Source organism: Macrosteles quadrilineatus, unplaced genomic scaffold (genome assembly GCF_028750875.1).
Source record: "Macrosteles quadrilineatus isolate MER2022 unplaced genomic scaffold, UCM_ALF_1.0 Scaffold_9__3_contigs__length_116548681, whole genome shotgun sequence".
NCBI classification, from domain to species: domain Eukaryota; kingdom Metazoa; phylum Arthropoda; class Insecta; order Hemiptera; family Cicadellidae; genus Macrosteles; species Macrosteles quadrilineatus.
Genome location: NW_026542602.1, coordinates 86,345,581 through 86,360,401, shown reverse-complemented (window position 1 = coordinate 86,360,401; position 14,821 = coordinate 86,345,581). Strand labels below are relative to the sequence as shown.

Below are 14,821 nucleotides of genomic sequence, written 5' to 3'. Positions count from 1 at the left end.
TAAATAATGTAATAACAATATTGTTTGTAACATTGTTAACAAAATGTTCGTAACATTATTTTTTCAGTAAACATTCAGGATCAGGGCCCCTTCAAAAAATTAATACCGCAATGAACAATTAATACTACTCAAAAAAATCTCAGTCAGTGTATAATAGGGTACCGGTATTTAACTATACTCCCACCCCTTTTAGCGAATTTCCCTATAGGGAAGTAGCTATTAACGTAGGTCTCATGGTAAGACCATAGATTAAAAGAAGTAGACATATATGTCTATACTCCTTTTATCTATGGTAAGACCTAGACCCGGGACCGATTTACTTTTTCATTTTGATGTCCCCAGAGGCCAAAACAAAATTCGTTCAAATTTTTATATGTATGTAACTATATCAACAAAGGAGGAATTATGCATGTATTATGTATATATATATATGTGTGTGTTTGTCCGTCCGGACGACAACTTGAGTAATTTTTGTTTGATTTTGATAAAATTTGGTTTGAAGGTATAAGGCGGGATAAACTTGGATGAGTTCACGAACCAGCATGATTGGACCATGGGAACGGGGTCCAACGGGGGGGGGGGGTTTATGGGTAAAAATGGGTTTTTCTAATTTTTTACCCTTAAAAACACAAAATTTTTCAACTTTTCTCCAGACCTTTTTAAAGAGCTTAAAAAAACAAATAAGATAGTAAACCAAAGTGTTTTTGAACGGTGATTGGTTACGGAGAAAATTTAAAAAAAATTTAATTTAAAATTCCCATGTTATTTTTATGGAGAATATTGTCAAATGTTGTAGTTGGCTTGTTTATGGATATATTTTGATCAAACTTGGTGAATTTATTTATTTCATACTAAGATATTGATATAAAAAAACTTTAATTGAAAATCAATCCAGGCAAATGGAAATTTGCTTAGTCGGCAGGTTTGCTGCAGCGGGGGTATTTTCTTTTTTCATAATTGACGTAAAATTCACAGACGTTTTACAATTTTTTAATATTTTGGACCAAAGAGTTTTGGATATGATTCCTCAAGTTTATCTTACATCTGTTTACAAATAAGTTGTTGTTATGTTTTTAAAAATAGAAACTTTTACTGTTGCTAAAAAATGTCTCCATTATTTAAAACTAATTAATTAAAACTAAACAATCATTCTTTATCACTATCGGGGCAAAAACTTGCACAATTTATGCGGTCTAGAATTTATCATCATTCTCTCCAACAATCAAGGAAACATTGTCATCATTTTCTGTGATCACGGCCAAATCTTGAATATATAAGCCTTTAGTGTACACATGATCATTGTCTCCTGTGATCATGAAAAACTCTTCATCCTTTTCTGCAATTGCAACAAAATCTTGAATATCTCCCGCGGTCATGAAGAAATGATCATAGTCTCCCCATGGTCACGGAAACTCAAAATTATCTTCCGTAATCGTGCGAAACAGAAAAATTTGCTTATTACAAAACTTTGCAGACGTGTTTAGTAATTGCAATTGTAAATGCTTACCAGGACTTGGTATACTTCATGTAAAATAACCTAAATTCCGGTAAAATTAAATTGACCGAATTTTTAGCGAATTTCCCCTATAGGGAATAAGCTATTACCGTAGTACTCATGGTAAGACCTGGACCCGGGACCTATTTTCTTTTTCGTTTTGAGGTCCCTAGAGACCAAAAACACCATCCGTTCAAATTCATATATATATATATATTTATTTGTGTCCGTTAGCGCGACAACTCGAGCAAAAATCATCCGATTTTGATGAAATTTGGTACAAACGTGTAAACCTACGTTTATTCGAACGCGTTCGCGAACCAGCATGATCGGACTATGGGAACAGGGGTTTATGGGAGGTTTTATGGGGTAAAAATTGGTTTTTCCCATTTTTGACCCTAAAAACTTAAAATTTAGCAATTTCTTTCCAAACCATTTTGTAGAGCTTAAAAAAACATATAATTTAGTATATCGAAGCATTGTTATGCGCCTAATGGTTACGGAGAAAATTCCAAAAATCTGTAAATTTAAAATTCCCATGTTATTCTTATGGAGAATAAGTAAACTGTTGTAGTTTGCTTGTTTATGGAAATATTTTGTACAAATTTGGAAAATGCATTCATTTCATACTGAACTATTACATTTTACAAAAAAATACCGTTTTACCCTCACTGTTGCAGCAAACCTAAGTACTCGTTAAACTAATGTTATTTAAATAGGGAATAAATGTGATATTTTTAAGGAGACATTTTAGTGTAAATCCAGTCAGGCAAATGGAAATTTGCTTGGTATGCAGGTTTACTGCGGCGGGAGCATTTATTATATACGAATCCGGGGTAAGGTCACAACACAACTGATTTGGATGGTTGGAATTCTATTGTACCTTAAACATATCATGACCACAACAATATATATAGCATAAAATGATGAAAAATAGGGTTTTGCCGCACGATAGATAACTGTTGTCAGGCTAGCCTGTTGCCGCAATCTCCTTGTTATTTAAATAACACTTAATTTTAAACGCTTTTATTTAAATAACACTTTAAATAACACACGCACGGCTGAACGGGCTCGGGAGTGCCGCCGCAGTCCCGAGCCCATTCAGAACCGTGAGCACGGTGATAATTTTACTACGTAAATGTTTCGTGTACTACGTAAATGTCAGTGTCGTGTTTTTGTGTTTTTATGTTTATGTGGTCAGACTATGTTTCTCAATATAAAATATTTGACGCGGTAGCTACACCAACAATGCAACTAAGTATGGAATAACCTGTGCAACAGCGGAGCAGAAGATGACCTAAAGGTCGAAACGTGCGTCCTCCATAAATATACTGGATTGATTGACGTAAGTTGTAATTATTAATTTTTTCCTTTTACATATTTTTTTTACATTTATCGATTTATTTCATTTGTCAAAAATACAAAAAGATATTCTTAAAATCATTTAAAACTTTACTCAATTCTGTTATTTCAGTAATATGCCCAAAGAAAATTATGACTGACTGCTGCATTTAACACATTTCAGGGTTCAACGACCTATAGGGTTTAAACAAAGTCAACACAAATACTATTACTATCGTTTATCATGTAACTAAAGTACAATTCTCAGATTAGATACATAATTTAATACAGGACAGAAAAGAAGAATACAACACTTAAAAAATCAGTACTACGTGGTCACACATTTAAAATAACTTAAATATATATATATAACAATATGTACATTAACGAACACACTGGAAATGCCAAATGCTTCTATTGCCCCTGTAGTAGCAACGTTTCATGTTGTTGCTCTTTTACACCACAGAGTAGACTATTTGCCTCGAAAAGAACCTCAAATAGATCTACAAAAACACTGGAAATACCAAGTGCTTCTATTTCCACCCCTGTAGTAAAAATAAAATATTTTATATTTTTACATCTTTAAACCACAAAGCAGACTATTTTCCTCATTCACTTGGTGATAACCCCCCATAGAACATTTACTGTTGATGCGGCATCATAAAGTATGGGTACTGGGTGGGTGGAGGTGCCGCTGGAGCTTGCTGATAGAACGGGTATTGCCCTGGAGGAGGCATCATGCCTGGATTGGGCACCTGCAACACAAGTTGACAACTTTATATTTCATTGCAGATTTCAAAATGTAATAACAATTAGATTTTCCAAAATCGGTTAATTTTTATTCCAAAACTAGATAAAAATTGAACGTCTAATTTTATCCATGTTAAGGCCATGCCTAATAAAGACCTTTGCATTTATATTTTTACACTGAGAAAGACCACAGACCGCACAGTTTTAAAGGAGTTCACAAGATATTTTAAGATTTAAATCAAATTTATCTAAGATATTTTTTTAGATTAAATAGTGTATAGTAGTAGTATATAGTATATAAATAGTGTACAATTAGTAACAAGAAAGTAATGTTAGACAACAAGTGTTTGGTGATGGTGTCTACTGACCGGTGGAGGTGGTGGCGGTGGTGGGGGAGGGTAGGCCCCGAGGCCCTGCATGTGGAAGGGCAGGTTGGCATTGTACAGCTGAGGCTTGGACGAGTAGTGGTTGAATGTTGGCCTCTCTTGTCTGGACATGTTGCCTCTGTCAGGCTGGGCCTGTGGAGGTGGAGGCTGGTCACCTGCAAACATACACACTAGTCATCACGTTCAACAACTTAGTGACTTGCAAATGTATTAGAAAATAAATATTCTTACAACATTCTTAACACATTTTTTAACTCCAAAATTAGACCAGGAAACTATTATCATGAAAAAGCAAAACCATCAACATCAATAACAGATTTTTTCACAACAGTTATTACAAAAAATATGTTTGAATAAAAACAAGAAGTGCTTTTACTGAATTTTAAATACACAAATGAACTAGCAAGCACGATATGATATTGTAAATTAGTTACTGGCTAAGACCAACTGATCCTTTAGCGAATACCATTCAAAGTCTAAGGAACAAGAGAAGCTGGATGGGTTCAAAACTCTTTATATATAACTATCTTCAATTTTTATAATGCTTGAAATGGTCTTCTTGACACATTAATTACTTTTAAGATTTACAATTGACATAACTAAACCCCTTAGGCTTTGATCAGATTCCAAACTAGTTTTTTTCTTTACAAGGCCATTCAAAAATTTACAAATCACTACAACAAAAATATTAATTTTATTCACAACACAGAATATTGATGTTACTTAATTAACAAATTCAGAAGACCCGCCAAATAACTTACTTCAACTAATGTGTTTAAAATGTAGCTCATTTTGAGAAAATAACTACCTCTGTTTTGTTGATTCATCTGTTCGGACGAATTCTGCCAATTATCTGTAAAACACATTTGTCAGATTAAAACCTAAAACACACTTTACCACATGTAATATACCATCACATAAGGTTGTAGATGAAGCTGAAAATAAAACATAATGATTAGTAAATAAATAAGAGTGTCCAGCGTAGAGTAGAATTTACCAAATAAAACACACAATACTGAAAATGAACAACAATATTAAGTGCATTCATTCTAACTTAGCCATTCTGAATGAGTACAAAACTTTTATTACTGCAAAAAGTGTTTTAAGCTTCATATAGTAGTTCAGCATGGGAAGATGGCAAATGAATCAAGAAAACATTTAGTATAATAATTGGGGATTTAAAATGGATAAACTAATGAATGATCTAGAAGTACAGAATAGACTAAATGCCGCAAAAAAAGTCTCTATGCATGCAATAAATTAATGAGCTCAAAATTATTATCCCACACAACAAAATTACGTCTGTATAAAACAATAATCCGACCAGTAATTTTATATGGCTCAGAGACTTGGATCCTGAACAAAAAAGAAGAAAGAAAAATAATAGTTTTTGAAAATAAAGTATTGAGGAAAAGTTTTGGCCCAACGCTAGAAAATGGAGAGTGCAGGAAGAGGCACAACCAGGAAGTAGGAGAAATGTACAAAAATGCAGACATCATCGGAGAAATAAGAAGTAGGAGACTAAAATGGGCAGGACACATACTAAAAAGAGAAGAAGATTCAAACCTGAAGAACATTCTGAGGGGAACACTAGAGGGACGAAGACCCAGGGGACGACCAAAGACTAAATGGTGGAACCAGGTGCAACAAGACATGAGGCGGCTGGGAATTGGAGAGGAGGATGCTGAAGAAAGAGACGGATGGAGGCGCTGTGTTGCCGAGGCCAAGTACCGACTGGGGTACAAATGTCCAGGGCAGTAAACAGTAAACTAATGAATGAGAAAATATGTTGACAACAAATTATCGGAGACTGAGATTGAAAAAGATGTATAGAAGCCAACATTATGTTGATGTTGATGTGGTTTGATACCTATTTATTTGTTGTACTTTTATTTAAATACAAAAGACGTAACGAGGCTGTATAAAGAAATTTTAAAATGGCTGAATTAAAGGAGTCAAAGATTACCTAATAAACAATTGAGTAGATCTTCTCAAAATCAAACAACTGGTTTATAAAATGGGGTTTTTTTTTAAATGTTTGTGTACCTAGTTTCAAAAAGGCACTTTTTGTAACTACTCATTCAAAATGACTGATCTAAAACACATAAAATGAAATATTAAAAACAACTGGCGTTACACTTCTTGTCATAAAATATTACTGATCACATCAAACCTGTAGAGAAAAATAAATTAGTAAAACTTACAACTAAAGCATATTATTGTAAAACTTTAATTTGTTCAAATAATTTGGATAAAACTGCCGACCCGAAAAAATCATTTACTCAACAACAACAAAGATAATGAATTTGAACAATTTTGGAATAGTCTGTAAAGTTAAATTGTATAGTATGATTTAAGAGATCAGCACTGTAAAAATGATTCTTGATTATAACTGAACCTTTTACATAATACCCTTGTGATTGCCTTTCTTTGCCAATGGTTGTAAGCACGTTTTATCTAGCAGCATTGATCAGCATTCACAAACATACGCCAGCAAAAATCTTGTTTATAAATTCAAATTCCCCCATTGCAGCAACCCTGCAGGCTACAGGATAACATAGGAAACAGTTACTGTGCTTAGCTCAATTCACAATTTTTTAACATTAGTCAATAGATTTAAACATTTTAAAGTTTTATGCCAAAAGGTGAAAAATGTCTATTGGCGAAGAAAGGTATTCAAAATTGTATTGACAAATAATATAGAAAATAATCAAACTATACATTTTCCTTACTAATTTCTAGTCAGGCCTAATCTGTATTCTGCTAATGTATTTTCTTAGTATCAATGAACGGTTGATATTGATTAACAATAGAGGTTAAATGATGAAGCTATGAAGAAGTAAGAAAATGTAATATATATTATTTTTATAATATTTGAGAAGTTTTTTTATGGTTTGGCTTTTATTAAATATTGTTAGACAAATTTAACAAGTTTTGTGTAATGACGTTTAACATTGGCACATAGAATTGTTTCTGAGAAAGTTTCCTGAAGCAATATTCAAGGTATCTTAAAGATTTGTGATGTGACATTGCAGAGTTTTTGTTTGTCATCGTGATGTTTCAGAAAATCCTTTTTTTACATTTGACTGTTGTAACAAAAAACGTTTTGTAAAAATAATGTTATAGATTATTGAGTTAAGTAATGCAATAATGAAAAGTTCCTTTAGACGTTTGGCTTCAATTAGTCTGAAACCCTTAATTTAAAAAATAGTAGAAGATTTAATATTAATGTGTAAAATGTCATTGCCACCCAAATAAAGACTAACTAGGAATTTAACATTCAAATGGGTTTTTAGTGCACTCTTAAGTTTATTTATTTTATAAATTTTCCTAGAAATATATCCCAATTCAAACAAATCTAAAATCTCTCAACTATTATTAATTCTTAGTTTTAAACACTTATTTTGTATTACTGATATTTGTACAAAAACTATAACTATCACAGGGTTCACAGCAAATAGCTCTTGACACGTAGACTCACTATGTAGAATAGTGACACAGGAGTAGCGATCTGACAGCTGAAAACAATCTTGTTAGTGGACGCGAAGGCAACGCCAGTTGTCCTAAGTACAAACCTGGAGCCCCGGACTGCGGCGGGGGTGGCGGGGGCATCAGTGATTTCATCTGCGGAGGCAACTGAGATATTCCGGCTGCGGCTGCATTCTGTCCGGTCACTCCGTTTCTGTTACAATCACAGCATTGTAGGTTAGGTTACAACAATCACCATCACAATGTGATGCACCTTATACCATCCTGTGGTGGCTCTGCTAAGGATCGATTATGTCAGTTTGTACAACTTATGCTAATCTTATGAAATATATTGTTATTGGTTATCCTATTTTATATTCTATTATCGTAAATTACCTATTTGAGAAGTATTTTTTAAACTAGTATCTGCTAGTTATTATACTGAATACAGTATAATAACAATTATCTAAACACCAAGCACCTAAATTGCCGATTTTTGGTTACAGAAATAATTTTAAAACCCTAAGCTACAGTATGCGCAAAATAACAAAAATCGGTGAAATTTTGACATTAAATTTGGATTACTGACTGAGGTAAGCCATAGCCTAAAAAGTCAACAAAGAACCGTTTGTAAAGAAGATAGGAGCCAAGATCGCGGCAAAATCCTGAACATTTCCTGAAGTCTTGTAGACATCATATTGGTCACTTTCAGTCATAGTTCAACCTAGTTTCTTCTTGGTGCTCGATCACTCGAGGAAACGTTCGTTTTGCCTCAAAAATTTGAATGAACTTTTTTTATGAAATACCTAGCATTTTGGTAAAAATCTAATTATACTAATGGATTAGCCAAATGTGATGTGTTCCCAATTAATTTGTATAGTTGGAGTTCCACAGTATTTGTAAAAGGGATTGACATACAGTACTCTTTAAAGTAGTGATACCATTTTTTTTATTATTATAACAAATTTTCTGAATGGATTGGTTATACTACTCCAACTCCTGTCTATATGTCCTTCCATTAAGTATTTTTGAGGTAATAAGGTGTTTTTCTAGTAAAGAAAAAATGTATGCAACGATGATACATTCCAAATTGCCAATTTAAGTTTAAACCCTTCTTAACACATTAAAAAACTACCTTATTAAAGAAGAATAAATGAAGATCCAACAACAAAAATCAAAATGATATTTTTAGAGGTGTGCTAAGCCGCACATTTTCAGTCAAGCCAAACTCAAGGAAATATTGTGATCATCTCTAGCAAGGGTGGAGATATCATCTTCGTCTTTTGTTTGGGACACTGCAAAATAGAAGATATCTTCCTCAAGTACGGAAACATTATCACTGTCTTTCGCGGTCCCGAACAAATCATGACAGGGTGTCCACCAGGCCAACCAGAAAAAATTCATGAGTAATTCATGAGTAAAAAAAAAAAAATCCAGGTAGTTCAGGTCGTACTTTTTATACTAAAATTTCCAACGTGTTTTCGCTAACTCCCGCAATGTTGTTTTATCGCTAACACAGCTCGCTATTTTAGTTATCGGAAAGAGCATTCTCAGCTAAGAAAAAAATAATTATGATTGCTGTAATATTGCCTGACACAAGTATTCAATTTTTATATCTTACTGATTAAATAATCCAAAAATTAAAAACTAATCCTTAAACCTGCAATTAATAACTTCCTAAAAATAGTTATATGTCGATACAAAAAATTTATCGAATCTCTGTACAGACACCTAAAAAATATATTCTGAATACTGATAATTTCAATTTTACCAAATTTTATGATAGGATAAATACACTACACCAACCCCTGGCTTTATGTACTTTCATATAGTATAATTTTGGAGTAATGGGTTGTTTTCCAAGTGGCCTACAGAAATAATAATGCAGAAATTACAAAAATTGCACGTAGCCAATTTATGTTTTGAACCCTTCTAAGCACATTAAATAAATAGCACGTTAAAGGTAGATTAAGATATTACAACAAAAATTTAAAAAATACTTTCTAGAAGTGTGCCATTTTGAAATTTTTGGTCAAGCAAACTCGAGGTTATATTGTAATCATCCAACACAGTCGTAGAGACACCATCATCGTTTTCTGCGATAACTGAAAAATCCTGAATATCTCACTCAGTAACAGAAACATCACCACTGTCTTCCGTGGTCGTGAAAAAATCCTGATATTGTTCAGCGGTAACTGAAACATTATAATCGTCTCCTGCGATCACAGTTAAGTTATCATAATCTTCCTCGATCGTAGCTTAATTCAAATAATTTACCGCGGTCAGGCGGTCATCATCGTCAAGCAATATTTTTGGACATCATCATCGTTTCCTGCAGTCACGGAAACGTCATCGTCGTCTACCAATGTCACGGAAAAAAATTCCCGGTTAAATACAAAATTCACGCATAATTCCCGGTTTTTTCCCGGTTCAAAAAAATCACTCATAATTCCCGGTTTTCCCGGTCGGTGGACACCCTGCATGACCATGTCCCGTGACCGTGTAGACATCATCAACAACTCCCGCGGTCATGGAAACGTCATTGCCGTCCTGTGTGATCGTGGCAAAATCATTTAACATCACCCGTGGCCGTGTAGACATCATCATCAACTCCCACGGTCATGGAAACGTCATTGCCGTCTTGTCTGATGGCGGCAAAATCACTTAACATCACTTGCAGCTGTGCAGACATCATCATCGTCTCCCGCGGTGACGGAAAAGCCGTCGTCGTCTTACACATTCACGGCAATAGCGGTAATTTTCAGGTCATGTGGGTGTGAAGAAAATCGGTAACAGAATCGACTTTTGACGATTGATTCTCAATACCGATACCAACAGCCAAGTATTGTTAATATCGAGAATCGACACATTCATACTTTAAAGATACAGTAGGCTCAAATTATTAAATTTGTGGTCAATTTTATTAAAAGCAACCTGTCGGCTACAAAACTCCAATCTATGGACATTGACAAGAAAACAAGATTGTTGGTAATCCAACGGTGTATTTTAACTGGTGTGGATATTTTATCTTGGGACCAATAGAAGACAGTAACATTTATCCATAATAGTTTTCATCAACTGTCGATTGAGATAGTTAAAAATGATAACCATGAACGCATATTATCTAATCATCTAATTTATGATTTGTTACGGTTCCCATCGTTAATTGTAGGAAGTTTATTGTATCCCAGTTATTTTGATTTTCTCCACTTGACTCAAGTGATTACTTTAAACTTTTAAATCTTTATTACAAGAGAAATGTATATACAAAAAACAAGGTAACACCAATCTAATATAGACCTATGGGAAATCTTCCAATAAAATGGTATTGGTATATTTTAATGTTTTGACATCCACAAAAGTTGGTACATATTGATTACACAGAGTACCAATTATAAGATAATTCATAAAGAGAAAGAATAAATTATATGAAGACAGGTTTTTTAAAAGTTAAAAAGGTAAGCATTGTATCAGTTTTTATTTGGGTGCACCTATTACTGCAGTTATATTGGAGGGCAAAAATGGTATGACTCAAGATACAGTCCTGTCAAACACTTTTAAGAGAGATTATTAAATTTCTAAATTTATTTACAGCCAGACCTAACCTAACCCATACTCCCTTATAATGAAAATATAAACTACAACACGATGAGAGCTTTTTCTTGCTGTAACTTAAATCAAATCCATTTTTTGCCATCAACATTAAATACATGTGTAGCAACGTCATACAGTTTTCATCACAATATTTTTCATTCCTTATGGTCTACAAATTCCTCGACATTATACACACATAAATCACACAAAATCTTTCTAATAGTAAATTTAAATTTTTTATTTCAAGAGATTTAATGTGAGCAGGTAACATATTATACAAGCTTTTGCCAAATTCACTTAAGTTAATATCACTTAAGTCACTTAAGTTCGCTTGTGGTCATAATTAAAACCAACATTAGTTTTGACGGAGAAAAGTATGGACTTTACCAAAGTGGAGGGAATTTTATGAGACTCCAGCTGACTTGGGACATTGACTACAGCTTTCTTTATCATTGGACACTCTGTATAATCAATAACCACTCAGATCTATGGTTAACTTTCTAAGATCTTAACTGTCTAAGACATATCACAAGGAGTATTATCTGGTGTGGCAACTTTGGGTTCATTTGGTGCAGTGAATTAAATTTAGTAAAAACAATTGTATAAGCCTACATGCAGGTCATGAACAGATAAAGAATGTTTTCAAATCCAAATAATATATAAAAAAAAACATCTTGCTTGAATGGTTAATATTAAGCTTATGAAAAGTGAACAAAGTAGCCATTTTTTTGTAAAAATTAAGCCTCCTAATATGCCTTTTATTTTCTTTATTAGTTAAGTGAACTGTACAATAATATACTGTGTAGGTTTCATAAGACAAAACTTGTAATCACAATCAATAATTGGTGGTGACATTTAAAATTTACAGCACAATAATCAAGTCTCTGATCACTAATGTACCCAAAGGCATCACACCACCAATTAATTGTGTTTAAGTATACAGTTGAACCTCTATAAGACGAATTTCAAGGGGTACGGGGAAAATTCGTACTATAGAGGTATTCTTAATAAAGAGGGTCGTTTTATCGAGGTTTAATGCTGCTGTTATTCTTCTTATAGAGGTTTCTCCTCGCTCCAAGGTTTCCCCAAAACAATGACTGAGGAAGGAGGATGGATGGGTGGGGGTTTCATGTTGAGACAAGCTTCTGTTTGTTTTGAAAACTACGTACTATGGAGGTTAAGATTATGATAAATTCGTCTTATAGAGGTCACGTTCGTCTTGTAGAGGTTTTGTGCTAAGAATATTCGTTGTATAGAGGTTAATCAGTCCTAGCCCATGTCACAAACAAATTCGTCTTATGGAGGTTTTTAACTTAAATACTACGTTGTATGGAGGTGTTTTTAGCATTGACCTATATGAAAGTGTCAAGGGGATTAAAAAAATTCGTCTTATCGAGGAATTCGTTTTATAGAGGTTCTTACAAACGAGGTTCAACTGTATAGGCATGCAGACTTAAAAACTATCTTGAAAATTTCTATTCTAGCGGGAATAAAACTAGGCCTAGTTGAAATCAAAGGCCATGTAAACAAAAATTATATTGCTTTTAACCATATTTAATTAGTAAGCACCAGTAGATAATAGGTTATCAGGTTATTGTAATTGTTATGAAAAATAATCATAAAAAATGTGATATTTAAAGTTCAAAAGTAATAAAATAACCTTAAAAGTTAGGTATTGCATTGCAAAAAGTTGTTAAAAGTCTTGTGTTTTATAGTTTATAGGATATCCCCATATTTTTTGTGGATATTTTGCTTTAACAACTTAACTTAACAAGTTTTTTACAAGCTTTTTGACATTTTTGTGACCTTTGAAGTTTGATTACCTATTAAAACCAAGAGATATTTAACAACTTTTTGTGTTTGCTTAGTCTTAAGTTTGTACTTATGATTATTTTATTGCTACAAACGCCATTGCGACTCCAGAAGCTGAAGCAAAGGTGCAGAATTAGTTAACAAAAACATCTTCAACAAAATGGAACACATTACAAAATTGTGGATGACACAGTACAAAATGAAGTAACTGGATACAGAAAGATACTGGATGTTCTTTATAAAATGTTTCATAGTGACTATAAATGTTATTTTAAGAGATTTTAGGCTTCAGTATGGTGGACTATTAGATATTGTCTCAGAGGTAAACATTTTTACAATTGGTATAAATGTATTGGCAACCACAAGTTCTAAATATAATTGTAAATGTAACGTTATGATTCATGGTGAAATTTAATCAATTTTTCAATTCCACTCCAGTTATTTTATATTTAAAATTTCAAACAAATAATCAAAATTAGCAATGCAAAATGTTTAATCAGATATCCAACACTAATAATAATTTTGGGTAATACAATTTGATAAGAGGTAGAAAGTTTTTTTGTAGCAATCATGGTAAGTAATATTTTTCTGTTATAGTCAATGGTAATTAATATCTTTGACTATTAACCAATAGTCAATGGTAATATATGTAACAATCTTTGTTTCTACAATTTAATATACAATTTAATAAAAGCCTAATTTAATTTAACAAATTGTAAACAACCAATTACAAATCCACACTCAAAAGTGAACATCTCATCAAAAGTAACATTGATTACTGAAAATACAGATTAGTTTAATACAAATCACCCATACAATTTTTTTAAAGTATGGATATAAAAATTTCATGATTCCAAAAAAGTCATGCAATGAAATTTTGCTCTAGAGGCGTAATATTTATTGTGGGTTCCATTGCTGTGGCAACACCATCTGAAGGAAGATTTTGTTTATTCTCTTGGTATTTATTTCATTAACTAACATAACTCTTGTTTCCGAGACTAGCAATTGCACCAGATAAATCAAAGTTGGTTTAACTCACCCAATTGGAGCAGCCTGTTTCTGGGGGGAAGCAACCGTCTGTTTGGGTGGTGGAACTGGTTGGGGCGGTCCCTGCGAAAACATATGGTTAATGTACAGTTGGAATAAAAAATTATAAACAAGACTCTAATTTCAGAATTCCAATTTCCCACAATTATTGAGTACATATACAACTTTTAGGATTTTTTTGTGGGGGGGAAACTCCTAGCTGAGCGGCGAAAATTTAAAACACACGTAGACATGAGTGTCCTAGTTGCCCGTGCTATGCGATGGTCGGCAGTGCGGCAGTAGTTCTTAGACCTCAAGCATTATGATGTGACAGGTTTATCCTCAAAATAAGTATGAACATTTGTAGTCTTCAAGGAGAAATCTCATATAAATACACTGACCACGTGATCTTAGGTTTCAATTGCCATCCTTGTGTATTTTTGTATAATTAAGGGTAAGCCCTAGATTACAGTAGAGATGGTAGAATTTACCAAAATGAATGCCTTTCTGTAAAAATTTCATTATTAGGTGTTCTAGTATCCAGAGAATTCCTCTTCAGGTGAGTTTAGATCAGTCAAAAACTAAAAGCAAAATAAGCTTTTATACTTGAACTTCCTATAACTTAAAGAAGTAATGTTTTGAGTATAATGTCTGTGTACAATTTTGTGTCTCTTGTGCCCGATTGGATTCATATAAGCCTGCTTTTAGAAAAAAAAATTCCTTAAGTATTGGATTATAAGCAATATTTTATTATAAATCATTTAAATTATGCAGCAAGAAATATATTGACCAGAAGATTATTTTTGATGATATTTCAAAATGCATACCTGTAAAAATGCAGGATCGAGAAAAAATTATTTTGCCACGATTGTGTTTGATGTTTACAGGTTCACCATGACCACAGAAGATACTGTAATCTCCATCTAGCTGTGGCCATGGAAGATCTTCT

General features: G+C 33.1%; 1 protein-coding gene across 3 annotated transcripts in view; it reads right to left on the bottom strand.

Moving 5' to 3' along the window:
• Positions 1-3,060: 3,060 nt before the first annotated feature.
• LOC129002480 (putative mediator of RNA polymerase II transcription subunit 26) overlaps positions 3,061-14,821 on the bottom strand; it is a 39,285-nt gene continuing 27,524 nt past the window's right edge. For 2 of the 3 annotated variants that reach the window (XM_054430316.1, XM_054430317.1), the window contains exons 15-19: positions 13,886-13,956; positions 7,548-7,654; positions 4,781-4,825; positions 3,955-4,127; positions 3,061-3,591 (exon numbers count right to left, since the gene is read on the bottom strand). In XM_054430316.1, coding sequence (XP_054286291.1) covers positions 3,478-3,591; positions 3,955-4,127; positions 4,781-4,825; positions 7,548-7,654; positions 13,886-13,956 — 510 coding nt within the window. In that variant the 3' untranslated portion in view covers positions 3,061-3,477. Of the gene's footprint in view, positions 3,592-3,954; positions 4,128-4,780; positions 4,826-7,547; positions 7,655-13,885; positions 13,957-14,821 lie in introns of those variants that run through there. The other variant, XM_054430318.1, reaches the window with a different exon arrangement.